Raw genomic sequence first — 21346 nt, 5'->3', positions numbered from 1 at the left:
TAGCGTCGTCATCAGACAATTCTCTGTGGGAAAATATCGTCTATCACGTACATTTAACGATGAATGGTCGGAAAACAAAACACGCTACCTGACAGGCTTGACAACCAACTATCCAATCACGGTGTGACAATCGTGTCGGGCTATGGGATTTGGACTGCGGACCGTAACAGGCCCACGGACGTCCACAGTCACTACTGTTGTTTTTTAACCAGTCTGCCCCCGTAGCTTCCCCTCCGCGACGCCATTAAAGACTGTCAGCCTGGCGTTTGGAAACGGGGATTAAAAATGATTTAAAAACGACAAAATACACGGCAGAGGGACGGGGGGGGGGGGGGTCGTAACTCCTTTTGATGGACCTCGAAGCCGTGTCGTCCTGGACGGAGGGAGCCTCTGCAGACGTAAAGATGTGGCTGTCGACCAAATAAGAGCAGGACTTCGGGACTCACGGTCGGAGTGGGACTGTGGAGGGGGGGGGGGGGCTCGGAGACTTGTTTGTTTTGGTCGTACTTGGAAACGAGGATCGTAAACACGGGGGAGAAATCAAGGGTAAGGCCGTGTTTGTGTGTCTGACCACCGCGGTGGATCCATGCAGAGTTGGAGAAGAGCTCCTGAACCGATTAACATTAGCGAGTAAAAAGTAACGTTAGTAGCCACCAGCTGCTACCAGACTCTTGCTGTCTTTGGCAATAGAACTGAATGTTGTCTAATCAACCGTGCACCTGTAATTGAACACGTATTAGTTTGTCACGATTATATTATTAACCTTATTACGGCCTGCAGAGCTTCAAATGCCCGATCACTGATTCAAATGTAAACAAATGGGTCGCACGGTTCGCACCACCACCAAATATAAACACGAGACATGTTATTCTCTCAAGGTGATTTAACAGACAACAGCTACACGATATTTGGTGTGTTTTGGGTCTTTGTTTACGTTGGCAGTGTTTGTAAATCAAGCCGATCTATGTGTTGATTTATGACTGTGTAAGAAAGTTGTAACTATCATAGTTTACATCTACCAATCAAGGTCTTTAAGGCTATACTAATGTAAAAAGTGCGTATTGAGCCTTTAAGGTAATGTTATGTACACGTAAATAAACGCAACAGCCTGCTACTTAAAATAATGACTACACCCCCTCAGTGGGAAGAAGCAGGGAGTGTGATGTAAACATAGGTAATGTCTATGTTGTGGACAGTTTTTTTGTGCTAGTCTGGAGTGTTGTCTTTCACCAATGTGTTGATTTTCACAGTGCACATTGATAACCTTAGAGGCGTGGCGCAGTAACCCTGCTCCTCTAAAAAGTTGAGCTACTGAGCTATTCATTAACTATTTCCTGGATAATTATGTTAAGTGGTAACTTTAATGTCATTTCTATTCTCTTCTAGGCAGCCAGGTTTGCCATTCTCTCTTCTTGACAAGCCTGCTGGCGTTTGCAATGAATGCAATCTGCATTTTACTTCAGTTAGGCTACTAAAGTGTTTGCAATTTAATTTAAGCTACTGAGCTGATTGTTTGCTTTGAGATTACTTCATGTTTGAGTAATATGATAATGGTATCCTCAACAAATGTTGTGTATATATAAAATACTTTTGTTGAATTTGAAATCGTACTTTGGGGTGATCGAGTTCAGTGTCAGTGCATCTGTCTTTACCAGTGGTGTGTAAAGTACATTACAGAGGCAAATATTACACTTTTACTCCGCTACATTAAAAAAAAACTTTAGTTACTTTGTAGATTTAGATTATATATATATATATATATATATATATATATATACTTCAGTACCAATGCCCCATATACTTCGGCCATTTTCAAATAGCCAATCTACAAGCTTAGTTATGCTATTTTCAAATTATTTCTATTTTAAAACTGAAACTGGACATTCTGCAGAATGAGACTTTATAGTATATTTTGACTCCAATAACTTTATACTTTTACTGAAGTAAATTTAAATTACTAGACTTTTACTTGTTTAAGAGAGCATTTCTACATTTCATTGATAGTACTTAAAGCAACAAATGCGAGTACTTCTTCCACCGGTCTTTACTAGTCACGAGTTATGAGTGTTGTGTATCTGGTTTCATCTGTCCTTGTGTCTTGTTACCCAGCTTACTGTAGGACACATTTGCTCTGTATGTGTTTAAAGCCAGTGTCGGTTTAGGTTTTGACACAGTATCATGTTGCAGCTACAACGGCATCTTCGTCCTTACCTTCCACCAGCTGTACCTAGAAAGAAAGACACAGTACGCTTTCCCACTGGCTTTGATTTACTGTGCCACAGATTAATGCCAGTGTTCCAACTGTCAGTGTTCCAACTGTCAAGCTCATAGCGCGCCACCGAGTGGCGCGCTACGAGCTTGTAGGTCTGCTATTTTTTTTAAATCTAAGAACCACTGACATAGAAACTTAGCTTTTTCAGAAAACTGTCAGGATGTAGAAGACATTTTTAGAATCTGATCTCAGGTCAAAATGGGTCAACATGCAGACTATTTGTAAAATGACCTGTCTCTCGTTTCCCCATCCTAGGGTCCTGTTTTCTGTGTGGGTCGTTGAGAGTTGAACCGCCACCTGAGCATCGGTGAGCCCCCCCCATCCCCCCAGTGGCGTCACGAGGATGACCGAGCTGGGCGTGAAGTGGCCCTGTGACTACTGCACGTATGAGAACTGGCCCTCGGCCATCAAGTGCACCATGTGCCGCGCACAGAGGCCCACTAGGGGTGCCATCATCACAGAGGAACCCTTCAAGAGCTGCAGCCCCAGCCTGGACGCCGGCAGCCGGCGCCAGTGGGACCCCGCAAGCCTCAGCAACCACAGCAACAGCCCACCCCAGGGGGGCTCCAGTCTCCTCATTTGCCCGGACTCCAGTGCGAGGCCCCGCGTCCGCATCGCCGACGTCCCTGAGCCCACTAGCAAGTGGTCCTGCCACATGTGCACCTACCTGAACTGGCCCCGTGCCATCCGCTGCACCCAGTGCCTGTGCCAAAGGCAGCAGGGGCAGCAGCACCACGGGCAACACCACCTGGGGCATCACGCCCAGCAGCCCCGGAGCCCCACCGAGTCGCCCCAGACCTCGGGCTCTGGATGCCGCCCTGCTCCCCCGACGACCCCCACGGACCCCTGTGAGGAATATAACGACCGGAACAGGCTCAACACCCGCGCACAGCACTGGACCTGCACTGCCTGTACATATGAAAACTGGCCCAAGGCACGCAAGTGCGTAGTGTGTGACCTCCCCAGGCCAAACAGCCTGCTGGCAGAGCCCATCAAACTAGCGTCGGAGCCCGATCAGCAGCCTCCCTCCATCCTTAATGAGCAGGACAGAGACAACCGTAGGGGTGTTGTTGCCGTCACGGGGGGCGTCAGTGTGGTGGGGGGAGTGGGGGGGTGCAGCGGAAGCCAGAGGAGGTCACCGCCGACCTCCAAGCGGGAGTCGGAGGTGAACATGGACTTTCAGCGGATCGAGCTGGCATCGGGGGCTGGCATCGGAAGCAGAGAGGAGGAGGAGGTGGACTTTAAAAAGCTAAAGCAGATCAAGAACAGGATGAGGCGGACGGACTGGCTGTTTCTCAACGCCTGCGCCGGTGAGTTATGTCAATAAATATTAAGGCTCTGTTCAGGCTCAAGCATCTGCGGGGTTATTGGCTGCAATGCAATTTAACAGCCTGGTCCATTTGTTTTGGATTTCTTCCTTTTTATATTGATGGAGACCTTAATATACTTCCGCAGACAGTGAAAACCTATGAGTCTGCACAGGCACCACTCTCTCTCTCTCTCTCTTTCTCTCCCCCCCCCCCCCCCCCCCCCCCCCACACCCAAACCCCTTCCTCCATTTCTCAGGTGGCTAAATCGATGAGTACTGGTACCTGCTGCCAGAGATTGAAGCCCCCTTCATTTTTTTATATTCCTTAACGCACACATCTTGTCATTCCATGAACTGTACAGCACACTGGGGTTATTCAGTACACCAGCCATCCCAGGCAGCTACCACCACCCACATGCTACATTTCTTTTTGACAGATACTCTGCTATGCTACACCTAACAGCGCACACCAGACATCTCCCCACTTCTTCCCATCAATCCTTACCGATAACATCAGTGTTGCAGTGACAGAGAGTTGTTGCTCATAATACTTAAGTTAAGCCTGAGATATACTTAGTTACGCTTGGGCATCAGACAGTGAAAATGGCTGAATCTACTACAAGCTCACCACGCGTCCTGCATGAGCTGAAGCAGAGGATTTGTTAGGTCAGAGAATGCTCTCTGAGACTCAAAGACACAAAGTACTGATTGATAGTAGCCTAGCCTAGCCTTGTTTTCCTCTTGCCCCTTTAAGCAAAGCAGACTAACCCTGTTCCAGTTTAAACTTAACTTGAAAGATTGCATAAGCTTAATTTATGGTTCTGCATCATTATATTGGAGCCTGGCTCCATCACACTGTTCAGTTTAAGAGAGAAAAATAATCACAAGAAGTTTTGCATTTGTGGTTTAGTACCACTGTTCCTTAGGTCTCTAACGTCTGGCTTTCAGACATGATGTCATGTGGCAGCCAAGTCTATGGACTTTTAATGTTTGCTTTCGCTGTTGTCTTATTGGTATAGTCCAAGTTTTGAATAAAATAAGTTGAGCATAGGATGGCACTGTTTAACTGTGGTAGTACTGTAGTAAAGTTGAGCTATTCGGACACGAGTGTCCTTTGTTGTCGGTGAGATTTCCCCTGTTTCAATGTGCACACACACGCACGCACGCACGTTTGTAAACACGTATCAGTGGCCGAAGCAGTTGTGACAGGCCTAGTTGGTAGCTGTGGGACCTGCTGCACTAAAAATAACATCAGCGAATCGATGCTGCACAACTTGCAGAAGTCAAAAATAAACAAGTCTGCACATCAGCACTGACCTTCTGCCCTGCAGCATGCATGAGCATATCTCATTATATATTATACGCTTAACTGACGTCACTTAATAATTGTCTCCACCAGGCCGAAGGCATGGGGAGAGAGTATGTTTTGCACTCCGTCCGTCCGTGTGTGTGTGTGTGTGTGTGTGTGTGTGTGTGTGTGTGTGTGTGTGTGTGTGTGTGTCCTTCCGTCCTTCCGTCCGTTCGTCCGTCCGTTATCAGCTAATCTCCATTGGCCTGGTCCATGCTAGACTGTGCACACACACTCCCTGGATGCCAATGACAAACCTCTGCCCCAAATATTCCTCAACGGCCTGTTATAGCGCCACCATGAGGCCAATTTAGGCAAAACACATTTCTGTAGATAACTCGTACACATTTTATCCATACATCACACAATTCGGTATACACTATCTCCATAGTCATGTGATCAATACAAATCTGCACAATTTCCCATCTTCCATCCTGATTGACTAAGATTGGCTTCCAAAGCTCACATGATTGGTCAGTTTCGAACAAAATGCCACAAATCACAAACAGACACAGTGTCCAATTTCCATGAAATTATACACGCACATTTCCACTAGGCCGAGGACGACATGCGACTATTCCCCCCCACCCCCCCCAAATCAGCCTCACGGTGGCACTATAACAGGCCAATTCCTGTTTTTTACCTATAACTGCATCGACAACTTAGATGCAACTTGCACACTCCCTAGAGGCCATGGAAAAAACATTTTCCCTCATCCCTCCACATCTGCTGGTTATAGCGCCACCATGAGGCCGATTTCTGCAAAACACATTGTTTATGGTAGTCGCACAGATTTCATCCAAATCGGTACACATGATCTCTGTAGTCATGTGATCAAGACGAGCCTGTTGGATTTGCCTTCCAAGGTTTTCAGGAGTAGCCCGTTTTGTACAAAATGCTGCACATGTCCTGCTCATCCAGAATTCTATCCTCAGAGATGCTATGAGTGATCTGGCTCTGCATTTCCTCAACAAAATGAAGAAAATTGTTGCAAGAAACAAACAAACAAAAAAAAAATGTTTATATTACTCCTAAATATTTTGCCAAACATCACACACACTCCTATTTTCCTGGTGGAGACCTGTGCCCAGAAGGTAATATTATTATTGTCAGCATTTTGTTGAACTAAATTATTAGGTCTTTTACATCTACAGTAAGTCACCCAACGCACCCTACGCTCTGGACTATGCAATGCACAGCTTTGTCTCTTTATCATGCTTAACTAAGGGTTTGGTTTAGCATAGGCCATTACCATTACCCTTTAGCCTAGCTTAGCCTTGTTTTCCTCTTGCCCCTTTAAGCAAAGAGCCTCGTCGGGGTCTGATCATACCTGAAGGTTGAGGAGTTATAACTTCAATTTGGTAAACCACAATTCCACCCTTTAAAGCTCAGCAGGGGCACATTGGCTCACTGATGGGACCCTGAGTCTTTAACAGCCTGAGCCTACTCACTTGTGCCAGTGTGGGTTTATTGGACCAATTTCTCATCTTTTACTAGAGGAAGGCTGTTTCATTACTAGGGTTTAGGGCAGACCACAGGCGGCCACCTGGGGATGTGGGAGAGACCAAAGGGGGGCTTGTTTACATTAGGTGTATGTGCCACTGCAGAATGAATCGGAATGAATGAAGTAAGCAAATAGTATTGTTGGATAAGAGTCAGCCAGAGAATTCCGGTGACCTAGTTTTCTGGCCACCCGAAAATAATTATCCAGAGACATTATTAAGTAAGTCTGCTATAACCTGTAAACCGTGGTCTCGGTCTGTGCAAAGCAACATATTATCCACATATAATTAAATATTACACACACTGTGATGGAACGCACCAAAAAGCGTCCGCAAGCTCGCTGTATTTCTCTCGTCAATCCTGGCCAAACGGGGATGTCTGGTCATATACAGTGTATTTCTATTAGAATATATGTGCAGACAAACGCTTCTTTTCACCCAGAGTGGGGAAAGGTAACATCAGAGATTAAAATAGGGTGCATTTTGCATCCCAAACCGCAGTTTATAGTTAAGGGACGCAATAAAACAACGACCTCTGCATCCACGGGATGCACTACTGTACTACTGTTTTTTAATTTTAGTTTATTTTGCTAGCTTTAGTTATAATGATCATTTCTTCTTCTGTTTACTGCATGAATATAACCATATAAAATGAAATTTGTAAAAATGGCAAAATATGACTCCTAAACGTGGTTGAAGTGGGACTCATAAAATGTCCCTGCGACTCATCTAAAAGACCATCCCTGCATCCCGGGACTCATTAGATTGAAAACCTCACTGTAACATGCACAGGCAGAGTGTCCGTGCGTGGCCAGTAACATTCATTAACATTTAGCAGGAGAAAAGCAGCGTCTGTGGCTCTGTGCGCTTCTGCTTGCATGTCCTCAGGGTTTCATGCATTGGAGAGAGAGAGGCAGGAACGGTATAGACTAGAGGCTCACTACACTAGTCCATTGGCATTGCACCTTCCCTCTACTCTGAAGTGCTCCCCACGCGGATGTCTCACTCTCCATCAGATCACGCAGGTTGCCGTCATTCAGGGTGCCATTGGCGTGCAGACACGGGCTGTGAGGTTGAAGAAGCACCAAGCCTCACAACGCGGAGCCGTGTCAAAACAATCAGGAGCTCCAGTGATGAGATGTATAGGCTGCATCTCCCTCACTGGCCAAACATGTGGTGTTTCTATATGGTTACCATTGCCATCCCCCTCTCCCTGTAAGCACATGTCCATCGCCCAACCCTCCATAGTGCTCCCATGCCCGGTGATTTGTGTTTCCTGTTAAAAAAAAAGAAGGGGGGTGGGGGCCTTAAAAGCCTCTACTGGCTCTTTTATCCAGTGGGGATTTATTCTGAATGGGGGGGAAGGAAGATGGATGGATGGGTACAGGAAAACAAACATAACTTAAATAGCTCGCCGACCAAAGTGGCTGATGGATTAAAAAGACAATTTGCTGTGTTACTTAATATTATACTATATCATACTCTTGAATGTTCAAATGTAATCAAACAACATTTGTATACTTTTTGAGTGGATTGAAGGCAGACCTGCAAACTCGGGTGGGCTGAAAAAGGTGACACGTTTCAAATCGACTGCTTGATGATCTACCCTGGAAAATGTATCGGACTAAAACTGTGTTGAATGTACAGTAGCAATCTGAATTCTGAAATTCAATCTATTACACACTGCAGCTGCTCAACCCAAATCTGAAAATGTTTTTTATTTTTGTACCATACATTCAATGGCTGCTGTTGAGATGTGTTCCCATCGGAACACCTGCAAGGTCTTCTTCATTCCCTGAAGAAGACCTTAAAGGTCGAAACGTTGGTTTCTGTTAATAATCTTCCAGCATCGAGGCTATGAGTGTGCAGCCTTTTTCTTTTTTTCTTCATTGTGCTGAGAGCACCACAGTTACACAGGCATCTGTAAGCCCTGTATATTTCTACCACCATATTAACCCTCTGGCATCTGGCGTTTTGCCTTAAAATTCAATTTGACTATCCTCTTTCTGCAGCAGTGCCATAAGAGACTCAATAATAATCATAGGATTAAATCATGTGATCAACCTGGTGGTCAGATTGTATGATGTATGACATGCTTTTTTATTATTATTTGTAGATATTCTTTGTGGGATAGGTATACAGTAGGCTGACAGGAAATGGGGAGAGAGATGGGGGGGGGGGGGGGGGGGTGGAGGGGGGGGGGAGTAAAGGCCGCCGGGATCGGGAGTTGGCAGTCGTGGCACACTGCCAGACTGGATTACCAGCCAAGGTGCCCAGACGGCTACGCCAACCGCCCGGGCCCATAATCTGCGTACTTACATGATTCACTGTCTGCAAGGCAACAGCCTGAGCCTATACCTCCGTGTGACTGCGTCCTGTTTAAAAAAGGAACGTATCTACAAGCTAACTAGTAAGACAAACACAACACATCGTGAAAGGAATCTGGTGGTGGCAGCACTGTTGATTTTGTTAGTAGTGTTAGTATTTTTGTAGTTCTATGTGGGGACAAAAGATTATTAATTTATAAAGATGGTCGAACTTCATTGGAGCCACTAGAGGGGCAATCACCGCAATGGACTACAAATGGTCTCCTAAGTAGGCATAGTTTGCTCCTCCCTGACCTCCCCACCACCACCCTCCCCCTCCAGGCTAATAACAACACTGACAACCTAATTGCATTGAGAGCAATATATTATGGCAAATGTCATGATTCCATTTCCCAAATCCGCCCCCCATTAACCAAGAGTCTATGACGGTTCACTCCAACATTCTTCCTGTCTCCTAATAATGTGTCCGCCCCCTTCATGCAGATACGGGAAGTAAAGACGTGCCTCTTGCTATTTTCCTCTTGGACCCAACCCACTGTAAAGCTCACTCATGAACAGGTCTTTTCAGAGAACTGTCCAGCGTCGGCCGGGGCACCCTGTCCTCTCACCCCAAACCAATACTTTGTCTTTACTTTTGTCCCTAAATTAAAACAAGACAGCGCTTGATTAGCAATGTCATATAGGCCTTATTGCGAGAGTAAGCATGCAGGGTGTCTTCAGGAACGGAACAAAGAGTTAAGAGTTGCTAGACTGTTACAGGAAAACAGCGGTGCATTTAGCCCAAATCCGTTCACTCTAGCTGGTGTCTTTCAGTGTGTGTCTGAGTGCTTGCAGGTTTTTTGTCTCTCTGTTTTCCCATAACACCTTATTGAGTACAGTACTGGCTGCAGGGCCAACGAAACGCCCACACTAATGGAGCGCTTAGTTTGTGTGATCCCTCCCTGTCACGCTGTGCAGCAACTATGCTGTATAAACCTACTGTCTGTACCCTGTTCCATCTCTCACTGAGCAGCCAGCTCCACATGGCACATCTTCTCACCATCTTCTCTCACACACGCACACACACACACACACACACACACACACACACTCACACTCACACTCACACTCACACTCACACTCACACTCACACTCACACTCACACTCACACTCACACTCTCTCTCTCTTTATCTGTGCCCACCTCTCTCAGTTTGGGTTGCTAAGCATTGTGTGTGTGGTCCTCTTGACCCTCTTGAACAAAAGCACAGCAATGAGTAATATTGTGTAACGCACGCGAGAGACATGCATTTGCCACTAGTAGTAGTAATCCAAAGAGAAATTCCTGCAAACTTACTTTAAAGGTAGAAGTTGTTCTGTTAACACTTGAGTCGAACAGGTTCAATTTAATGAGGGTGATTTATTTTATTGATTTATTTGAAGTTTTACTAGAGAATAAGCCCCTTGAAATGGAGCAATTCGTTGTCAAGGAGGTTCTCAAATGTATACTTAGGTGTGCACGGTATCGTACAGCACGGTATCGCTCACATTCATGTGAGCTTGTAGATCTGTTATTTCTGTTACTGGCCATGTGTGGAGCGTGTCTTGAGTGTACAGGGTTTGATGAGGTCAGATCAACATAATGGAATGTCAGAACAGGTCAGCTCCATATATGGAGATCTAAGGGTGTCAGTGGGGGCAGTCTCTTGAGTGTACAGGGTTTGATGAGGGCCCAGGTAGGGCCGGGCCTTCATTTTCGAGCCTGTTGAGAACTCTAGTTTGCGCCGGCTGCCGGGCGCGGCTGCACAAATAACTTTGGGGCAGGTGGCCCGTCTAGAGTTTAAATGGACAGGTATCCATACTAATATTGATGACCTCAGGGATCTATCTCTATATGGGCTTAATTGCGATAGCAGGTCGCATTTACTATGATCCCTGATTTACTATCATCCTTGATGATGTACTTGAGACCTGGGCACCGTATGGGGGCTTCCCTGTGTATGGGGACTTTGAGTGACACACTGACTGACTGACAGGAAATGCACGGTTCCATTCGGTCACAATTAGGCATTAAGTTGAAGCGATATGTGCAGGACAGCTCACAATGTACAGTATGTTTGGTAGAGGTGGTCAGAACCTGTGAAGTGCACAAAGACGTTGCAGAGATGTTGCACTATAAACTAGAAAAAGTGCCCTTCTGGGCACAGGTCTCCACCAGGTTATCCACAGATCCGTGCAGTTAGAGGTAAAAACACTTTTCGGCCAGTTATAGCGACACCTTGAGGCTGAGTTGAAATTGTTCATGTGGCATTTTGTCCTGGGCCTAGTGGGAATGTGGGTGCACAATTTCACGGAAATCACGCGATGTGTTCATGATTTGCAGCATTTTGTTTGAAACTGAGCACTCCTGTGAACTTTGGAAGCCAATCTTAACCAATCAGGATGGAGTCTGAGAAATCTGAAAGACCTGTTTGGTTGAATGGCTCTAGAGAGACTGTGTACCAATTTGCGTGATGTTTGGACAAAATCTGTAGGTGTACTGTGCAAAAACTTGTTTTGCACAAAGCGGCCTCCTGGTGGCGCTATAACAGGCCGTTCTGGAAAGTTTGGGGCAGAGGTTCATGGTTGGCATCCAGGGAGTGTGTGTGCAAAATTTGGCATCGACCGGGTTAACGGTGGCCGAGATTAGCTACTAACGGACACACGGACGGACGGACACACAAACGGACGGACGGAGTGCAAAACATACTCTCCCCACATGCCTTCGGCCTGGTGGAGACAATGAAAATTAACTGAACTGAAACTGAGAACCTGGTAACTTGGAACTCACCGTTGTGAACTGGTCTGTACCGAATGCTTGTGGTGTATCGGGCTGTTCCCAGGGTCATGGTTCAATAAGCCAAGGTTATTCGGTCTGTCTGTGTTCAAGGGGAGGAGTTGGGCAACAGGCTTCAGTGTTCTTCTGCCAAAGTGACACTTTATATTCACAGATGAGAGGCCTGAGGGAAAACAGTGAGGTGTGTGCATACAAGTTTAGTTTACGTTTCTACTTTGTTGGTCAGTTTTGTGCCACAGTCTTGATTCACCTAAAATACTTAAATTAAGTCATGAGTTTTCTTTTCATTTGAAAGCAAAATGATCATACAGTAGATTTTCATCATTTCAAATCATGTGGTTCTCAGTATCCACTCGCTTAAACTGAACGGTGTGATGGAGCCATTGTCAAATGTAAATCTCAGACTCATGTGTCATCTGTGACGTCGTCAGATGTCAAATATGTCTGTGATATTATGCCTCCAAATTTGGGTTTCAGCCTGATCACAGCCTGCTTCCCTATTGCATTCCACTGATTTTGTTAGGTTAGTTACTTCTGTGGCTTACTGGCAGTGTGCACAAGAATTCTGGTGTTGATTGGCCCTGCAGTTTGCGGGTTTACACAGATGGACAGACCTCTAGACTCCTGCAGAGCCATGCAAAAAAAAACCTAAAACTAAATTCTTAGCTTCCTGCAAAGAAGCTTTCTGTCTCAGTTCAAAGATCAAAAGCTGTTGAGGATTACTGTTTATTGTTTCATAAATTTTGCCTTTGAATTCATTTCCAAGACGGGGAAGCATAACTCATCATTATGTGCCAGATTACTCGGATGTCCTTCATTTCAAACGGATAATCTGGTTCCTCTGAATCATTGTCTTACAATGGGTTACAATACGGTTGTTGTGTACATTGGATTTATTCTGTTTACCCTACTTACAATCAATAATCCACACTTCTTTAGTCTCGGCACACTCTCAGTCTTGTGGGTCAAATATCACTTGTATTAGACAACATTAAATGAATGCATTATAGATTAAATATGACCCCGACTTTAAGCGGGTAAGGCCACAGTGGAGATTTTAGTTTCAAATCTCAATTTGCCCCATCTTTGGCACTGGGACACACTGTCTCCTGGATGACAATGTCCTCTGGGGAAGATAAGTTAAACGCAGTGTTGGGTAACGTTACTTTAAAAGAAGTAACATGTTACACTACAGGATTACTACCATTCAACGGTATTCCGTTACATTACAAGATTTACCTTCTGAGAAAAGTAACAAAAATTACTCTTGCGACGATTAAAACCCCTTTGCTAGGCCTAGGAATAACATGCAATATTATTATTATTTATTTTATTTATTATGATTAAGCTTGGTTAACATAAAACCATGAGTGCAACATATCCAAATGGCCACCAGTGTTGAGGAGCTGTGTTGGGCTTCACCAAGGCATTATAGCATAGGCTAATTTAATAAATATGAAAAAGTGCAAAAATGTTTGTCTAAACTGTTTTCCCAACAGTGGCCTACTTTTGTGGTCACAGCATGACAGTGCAGCAATTATGTCCCACTTCAGTGTCCATAAAACCTCTAGTTTAGAGATGAAACCAGGAATAATTACTGTATTTCTGTCCGGCTCTTAGGTGTGGTGGAGGGTGACCTGGCAGCTGTGGAGGCCTACAAGTCATCGGGGGGCGACATTGGGCGGCAGTTGACGTCGGACGAGGTGCGCCTCCTGAACCGGCCGTCGGCATTCGACGACGGCTTCACCCTGGTGCACCTCGCCATCCGCTTCCAGAGGCAGGACATGCTGGCTGTCTTGCTCACCGAGGTCAGATGTTTTTCTTTTTCTTCTCACGGCCAGTTGATGAACCAGCCGATTTAACTAGAACAGTGGTTTTCAACCAGTGGTCCGGGCGGGGACCACCTTTTTTCCCAGAGTGCAGCAGACTCGGTGGCTAGGCTAGCTAGTGTCTTGGAACATTTATGGTCGTATGGGCTACAACTGTCATTAAAAATATATAAACTTTCTGCTGGTTCGGTAGTAAACTACTACAGAATCTGCCACTATTTCACAGCAGGCCTGATAAAAGCTACATAACTCGAATGCACTTGAACACTAATGGTAACTTCCCACCCGGATTTTATGTTTGCCCTTTCACCCACCAGTCTGGAATTGGCTAGATCTCCGGATGAGTGATTCCTCCTACTATGATCACACTTGCGTAACATTGCACAGAGACTCTGCTTTAGGACACAGGCATGTGTCTCCAAGTGAAGGGATTTAAAATAATATAATAATGATAATCATTTCCAAACTATATACAGGGTTATCACTTTTGAGCTGCAATCGTGTTATCTTTTTAAAGATGTTAGATTTTATGTTTACCTGCTATCGTAGTTGCTTTTCAGCACTTGTTTTCTTGGCACTCTATTTATGACCATTTACCCTGTTGGTTGACTAGGGTTCATGCCATTATTCTGATCTTGTTATTCGCTCTGTATGAGAGCGTCTGCTAAATGCCAAAATCCTTCACTGCTCCACAGACGACAGTGTGGATTCAAGTAGACCCACAGACTATCATGGCTTACCACACAAACAACAAACCCACGGTTTACCCTCACTTAACCTTCATTACTTGCCTTGGCAGTTTGAATTAGGGTATGACGGCAAGAAACGTCTCCTGGCTCCACCCAGAGTGTGACTTGAGATCAAAATGGCCACCGTGTGAATATTGTCAATGTGCTCCCTTTTGTAGGAGCTTTTAATGCTGTAATGGAGGGGAATGGAACTGGTTGTGTCCCACTGGGGAAACTCCCTGTCAGGTGAAAAGAAGCGGCTTGGACGCTCATGCACTGAAGGAAGCATGAGGTCAGTCCCCAGGTTGGTGGAGGGAGTGTAGCGCCCAGGATTACATTAATAATTACATATAATTATTAATAACATTACATTAATAATTGACACTGGGTGGGGAAAAAAAGGGTTACAAAATCGTGGGATAAATGATTTTTTTTTTTAAGTTACCGTTAAGCGGTGTGTCAAGCCTACCACTCAACTCAAAACCTGCGAGCGTGTGTGTGCCGCATGCATGGACCAGTGTGCAAGAGTGATGGCAGCTCTATTTGCCAGCAGTGCTATGATCCTACCACTATGATCCCAGATTATCTGGAACTTGACCTTCTCTCAGTCCGATGCTCCCATTACCGTCTCCTATCCAGGGATTGTGCTGCTAGAGCGTGTCCTGGTATGAACCGTTAAAACATGCCTGCTAAAACGCACACATGCCGTAGGCATGCATGAACAATTATTTTCCTTTCCCCGAACGTAATGCAGCCTAGTTTAGATTGGTGAAACTAATGGGAAGTTAGTTGTACCATTTAATAATGTCAGCTCTGACATAGTTTCCTAAATTGTACTTTTTTGTGTGGAGAGAGCAGGATATGCAGGATCCACGGATTTCCTCTTAGCCACCTTGTTTACATATAGCCACTGGAATTCAAATCACTAGCCATCACCAGCCTAAACTCCTCAGCATATATCTGCTAGCAGGCTGAGTATTGCACTGCATGCAAAGAAGAATGACTGAATCAATGCATTGTGGGAATAAGCCTCACTTTCGTTGCCTGTCCTTTGACACCCATCTCTCTCTCACCCTCCAGGTGTCCCAACAGGCAGCAAAGTGCATCCCAGCCATGGTGTGTCCTGAGTTGACGGAGCAAATCCGCCGTGAAGTGGCAGCCTCTTTGCACCAGCGCAAAGGAGACTTTACCTGCTATTTCCTGACAGACCTGGTCACCTTCACCCTACCTGCAGGTAGGTAGCCTACTGTTCCGTCCTGAATATTTTAGTGGTGGGCTTTGTTGTTGGTACATTCAATTGCCACTTTTGTATCTTGAGGTTTGAGGTGGGTACACCTCCTCTTTGAAGTAGGCCAGAGAAAATGGTTTTGAGTAGAGAACACCAAGAATATAGAGAAACTGTCCTGAGATAGTGAGAAGACTTTTTATGGTTGCTTATGTGATTTCCATTCTCAGCTGAAACAAGCAGGCTTTTATCCCACCCCAACAGGTTTACAGTGTTGGACAGATGGAGCACATGGTGATATCACTTGTCTTGTATTCATTGATAAAATGTGTTATAAATTCCAGAAGGTGTCATTTATGTCCAAAGTACTTAGTTTAGGGCCTATTATGTTTGCAATGCAGCTGAAGAATGTAGTAGACTACCCAGCCCCGGTGACCTGCCAAGTATGTGGCAGAATGCTTGTTTTGTTTACTTCTGGTTTATGAAATTGCTTGTTGTTGGGATGTTCCAGAGGCATAATGCTACAGTTGTCTGTTTCCAACTGCCTGAGCCAGGACTGGGCCACCATTGGCTCTTTGACTGTGCATTGTTCTGCAGCCACCAACGTTGTTTGTCTGTCGCCTGTAGCAAAAATCATTATTTGTTATCGCTTTGTTTTTGTGGCGCTCCCCCAAATTCTGTACAAAATGTGAGGGACGGTTTGAATGTGCACAATTCTATTTCTGTTGAATTTCACTGAAGAATGGCTATTGTGGTTTATAGTCTATTGCTGGTGGCTCAGCACAGCAGTCGTCTGGGACAATGCGGACCGTGGCTTCCGGCCACTATAGAAACCATTCTGTTTAATTCCACAAACTCAATGCATTCGTTTATTTTAGCTGAAGAATAAACTACTGTTGTCAAGGGTCTCGATCGTGAAGAGAGAGCCCAGCAACCATGGTGAAAAGTACAAAACAAAACGGGGAGTTGACATCGATTTAGTTGCCAAGACAGAAGCAGGTTCAACTAACATTTCCAGGTCCTTTTAGGTGGAGTAGAGTAGGGGCATGTGCGTGGTATCTACAAATAGACTCACCCCAACGTTTTGTCAATTTAAAAACAAACAGATGTTTTCTACAGCTGGACACCTAGATCCTGAACTGAAGCTCCTTTTTCTGAGCCTCTCCAAACAAGGGGCTTTATTGTTTTCCCCAGTTTCTCTGCCATGCTTGCGCAGGTCATCACTGGAGCAGAGTCACACCACCAAACTGAATGCAAATTATGCAATATCATTGCAATAAATAGGTTAACCCATTCTGACCAGATTCAAAAAATGTCTTCTACATCCTGACAGTTATCTGAAAAATCTATGTTTCTATGTCCGTCGTTCTTCGATTTTTCAAAAATAGCAGACCTATAAGCTCGTAGCGTGCCACTCGGTGGTGCGCTATGAGCTTGTAGATCTGCTATCTTTCAATAGCTAAAGCATACCATAATGCTAACACCAAAAGGGGTTCCCGCCTAAAATGGGTTAACTTGACGAACGTGTCTGACTGAACTGATACCATGTGTGCTTTGTTTGCAGACATCGAGGACTTGCCCCCAACAGTTCAGGAGAAACTGTTTGATGAGGTGCTGGACCGAGATGTTCAGAAAGGTGACATTTTTATTTTGACTGATGTAATCTGTTTACTATAGGCTCTGTATAGCTTTCTCCAATACAAATCAGTCACTGCAAAGTATCTGCAAATACTGAGAAACCGGATCCAGTGGTCGGGTGGTTTGGCAAACTAATGCTGCTCCCTCCATATATACTATAATGGGAATGCTCCCGGATGCGGGCAGTGTTACATTACACATTACATCTCCCTTGGCCAGCACGGTGCCCTCCCTGCCCGTCTGCTTCTCGCTGTGCCAGTCCTTATCGTGCATGGCACTGTGGCATCTGTACTAATCAGGCTAATTGAGTTTGAGGGATTTCTCCAATCCCCTGCTGAATGATTGCACTTCCTCCCAGCCTATACACACATACACATCACGCACGCACGCACACACGCACGCACGCACGCACGCACGCACGCACGCACGCACGCACGCACGCACGCACGCACGCAGCACACACACACACACACACACACACACACACACACACACACACACACACACACACAGTATTTTTCCACCCAGCTCACATTTTCTCTCCTAGGTGCTTTTCAGTACGACCATCTGTTTAACCAGGCCAATGTTTGCGCAGCAGTGCAACATTCAGTCCAACTTATGGGCAAGAGTAGGGACAAAAAAAAAGACAGATGGCCGTCATGTTTTTGACCCACTGTTGAGTGAACTCGTTTGACAGGTATGAATACAATAGTTGACACCAATGTTTTCAAATGTCACCAACTCTCACACAACAACAACAACAAAAATCTGGTGTTCTGATCATCTTGGGTCTCTCTCATCTCAGGCAGCACACTGTGTTCTGTTGACGTCTCCTAGTTGTTATCACCCAAGCAGAGACCTTTGCTCCCTGTGGTTTCTCAGAACTTGAAGAGGAGTCCCCCATAATCAACTGGTCCTTGGAGCTGGGAACCAGGTTAGATAGCCGCCTCTACGCCCTCTGGAACCGCACCGCGGGGACTGCCTGCTGGACTCTGTGCTGCAGGCCACCTGGGGAATCTACGACAAGGACTCAGTCCTCCGCAAGACTCTCCACGACAGCCTGCACGACTGTTCTCACTGGTGAGGCCTGGGGGTTAGGCCAGTAACACACTGGGAGACCAGAGACAACTGTGTAGTTATGAGATACACTGTAATTGAATATACTGTAGCTGTAACCTCATACTGTAGGTGTAGGACATTATGCAGTAGTGCTTCCTCAGACAATCAGAATGGATTATTGGCCAAGTACATTCACACATACTGACACGAAAATTATTATTAGTTTGCTTTCTCTGTTCACAAAACATCAGTCACAGAGGTGTCTTCCACAGACTGAGCACATAGGGGTTCAGCATCTCTCAAGTACACTGTGACACATTGACCAATATCCGTAATTGAACCTGTGACCATTTGGACCTTTTGGTCACCCCTAACCCCTTTAATCTCAAATTTCAGAAACTTGAATATCACCAGTCTCACACTAGTCATGATGGAGTTGCATTGTAGTTGCGGTTACATAGGGGCTAATGTCCTGGCGGTTGAGATTTAAATCTAAGGTTGGAATTGCAGGCTTACTAGAATTAGACTAGGGGCCGGGCATTTGGCCAGTTTGAGAAGATGTGATTCCCAGGGAATTTATGCTGGTTTTACTTTTTAAAGTTTTAAGTATGAAGCATCAGGACAATACAACCACCCAGACGCAGATTACATAACAAAGGCCTCAAGTCTACAGTAGTGCTGACAGATTGATGTTGTTCACTAAGAAAATTACTGTTTAGGTTTTTGCTGGGTATTAGTCATGATTCAACCTAATACCTAGTCTTGTGCTCAGGGAGGCCGAACAGTTTCACTGACTAACTTTTCTTGTTGTCTTTTCTGCAGGTTCTATACACGCTGGAAGGAGTGGGAATCGTGGTATTCACAAAGTTTTGGCCTGCACTTTTCGCTGAGAGAGGAGCAGTGCAAGAAGACTGGGCGTTCATCCTCTCACTAGCAAGTCAGGTACGTACACAATGCTGCTGTGTCACTCCAGACACTAGGTTTGTTGGTATCTTAGCTAAAATTGGTGAAGCATGGGCCGCAGTGGATCAGGTAGAGCGGTCATCTGGGAATGGGAAGGTTCCAGGTTTGATCCAGACTCCTGGCTTTGTGTCGAAGTGTCCTTAAGAAAGGCACTTTGTTTGAACCCCAGGGTTCCAAATAGAGGGCAGCACGGGTCCACCAGGAACCGAATACCCGAGAGCTGAAGAGCCGGTTCGGGCCCAAAATATTGACTTGTCCCTCGAGCAGGGTCGGATCCATTCCAAATGTCGGATCGTCTGAAATGCAGTTACCCAAAATTCCCCGTGAGGATACGAGCTTTATATATTAAACCCTTCAACTTTAAAAATAGGTTTCAAAAATAGACATGCGTGCGTTGTAATTATTACATTCTAAAGTCCATATTGTCTGTTGAACAGAGTCAACGAGGGCTGGGTCTCGTCATGCACCTCAACATGCCGTCTCTCACGCTCTCTCTCTTTCACTTTGTCTCTGTCTCTCTCACCCCAATCCCGACTGCACGCACACACACACACGCACACACCCACACACCATCCCCCCCCGCTGGCTATATTAATGCAATCATGGTGGCCCCCTTGAGCGTGGGACAGTTTTGTTGTGATTGTCAACACCTCTGGTAAGAATGTCGATGCGCTAAAATGCACTAATATTAGCCTATGCAAGTTCGCTGTGCTGTCTCGAGAGGTGGGGTGCACGTCGCTCATAGAGAGCAGTCATGTTGAAGCATATAATATTGCAGAGAACACACTATGGGTGCGGATCTATATCGGATCGGATCAGATCAGTGCCGTTTTGGTCGGCCCGGGTCCAAACAGTCAAATCCTTCTCGGCTCCGTTTCGGACCGGATCCAATCCTTTCGGGGCCGTTTCCGGGCACGTGCGGCCAATTAGAATGTTTCTCGGATCCGTAACGGTTCGGGTTCAGATATCACTGGTCCCGTTTCGGACCGGGTCCCATTTTATGGACCCGTGCTGCCCTCTAGTTCCAAACCACCGGCACCGTTCTGTGGTATTCCGTTTGCCGGCCTTGAGTCTATAACCTTCCAGCGGAGAGAAGGTGACTCTGTTACATGAATATACCAATACCAGTTTCCCTGTGGTTTATAAATGGCTTCGAGTCCGTGCTACTTCCGTGTATAACGGTGACATTACTGTTGAATCCTTGGCAACTTTAGCCTTAGATTTTCATGTGTTCATAATCGGATGCGTCACAACAAGCTGTCCTATTGTGTCATGTTTGTGCTAATGAATAAACAGTGTTATTTCATGTCAACATTCAAATACAACTATCAGAAGATGTAACCCAGGTAAAGTAATGTGTCACTTTGAAAATTTAACTAAAGTTTTCCACCTGCAAAGTTATTTCTGATACAGACATAAACCTCTTTTAATCACCCCTATCCTTGTTGATATAATGCCCTTTAGGTCAATGACATTATGACATTATTATGACAACAACATTATGTAGTGATATAACAATATATAAATAGCAGCCAGTCATTGACTGGTAACAGAAAGGTTGGGAACCCCTGCTCTAACATAGTTGTCTCTGCTGTCTGTGTGTGACTGAGTGACTGGAAAGCACATTGTGTGAAGCACTTTGGATAAATGGCAAATGGTGCATTTATATAGCGCTTTTATCCAAAGCACTTCACATAGATTGTTCATTACATTCACACAGACATTCATACACCGATGGGCAGAGGAAACCATGCAAGGCACTAACCTGCACATTCGGTTGCAATTAGGGGTTCAGAGTCTTGCTCAAGGACAGTAACTTCGACAGTAACTCTGGGGGAGCCGGGGATCGGACTGGTGGACGTTATAGCGATTCCCATGCGGCTGCTCTATCGGCCACTGCGGCTGCACCCTGAGCCACTGCCACCCGGCAGTATGTGCAAATGCGCTTGAACAATGAATGTATGAATTATGCAACTTGCTCCTCTTGATGCAAGCTAACTAGCAAACCCCCTTGAAAGTCTATCCTGTCGGCCATCAGTGCCTCACTGCAGTTCAGCAAACTCTTATAGGTTTCCAACAGGTGCTGGTGATTAATATAGACCACACATTTTAAACATTGTGCTGTTTCATTATGTAGGGTTATGAAACTATGTTAGTATGTTTATTAAGAATTTGGGTTTAAAAAATCCTTGGGTTCTTCTGCGCATACGGAATCCATTTGTCTTGTAGTTCTTCTGCGTTCAGAGTTTTCTAAATGTGCCTCTTCCTTCTTCCTTCCTGTGTCATCTCTTCTCTCCTTGTAGCCAGGGGCCAGCTTGGAACAGACCCACATT

The 21346-nt window shown here is 45.3% G+C and overlaps 1 protein-coding gene across 1 annotated transcript in view; it reads left to right on the top strand.

Annotated features, from left to right (window-relative positions):
* The first annotated feature begins 215 nt into the window (after positions 1 to 215).
* The window catches only part of LOC310865460 (ubiquitin thioesterase Zranb1-like), a 25559-nt gene continuing 4428 nt past the window's right edge, over positions 216 to 21346 (top strand). The window contains 9 exon segments of the mRNA XM_083774584.1: positions 216 to 546; positions 2528 to 3582; positions 13192 to 13379; positions 15209 to 15362; positions 16918 to 16989; positions 17874 to 17960; positions 17963 to 18071; positions 18873 to 18949; positions 18952 to 18996. Of these exon segments, the coding sequence (XP_083630710.1) occupies positions 2616 to 3582; positions 13192 to 13379; positions 15209 to 15362; positions 16918 to 16989; positions 17874 to 17960; positions 17963 to 18071; positions 18873 to 18949; positions 18952 to 18996 (1699 nt within the window). The 5' untranslated portion in view covers positions 216 to 546; positions 2528 to 2615.

This window comes from Protomyctophum parallelum (genome assembly GCF_964188405.1).
Source record: "Protomyctophum parallelum genome assembly, chromosome: 10".
Taxonomy (NCBI): domain Eukaryota; kingdom Metazoa; phylum Chordata; class Actinopteri; order Myctophiformes; family Myctophidae; genus Protomyctophum; species Protomyctophum parallelum.
Note: the sequence above shows the minus strand (reverse complement) of the source record. Positions and strands in the feature narration are given on the sequence as shown.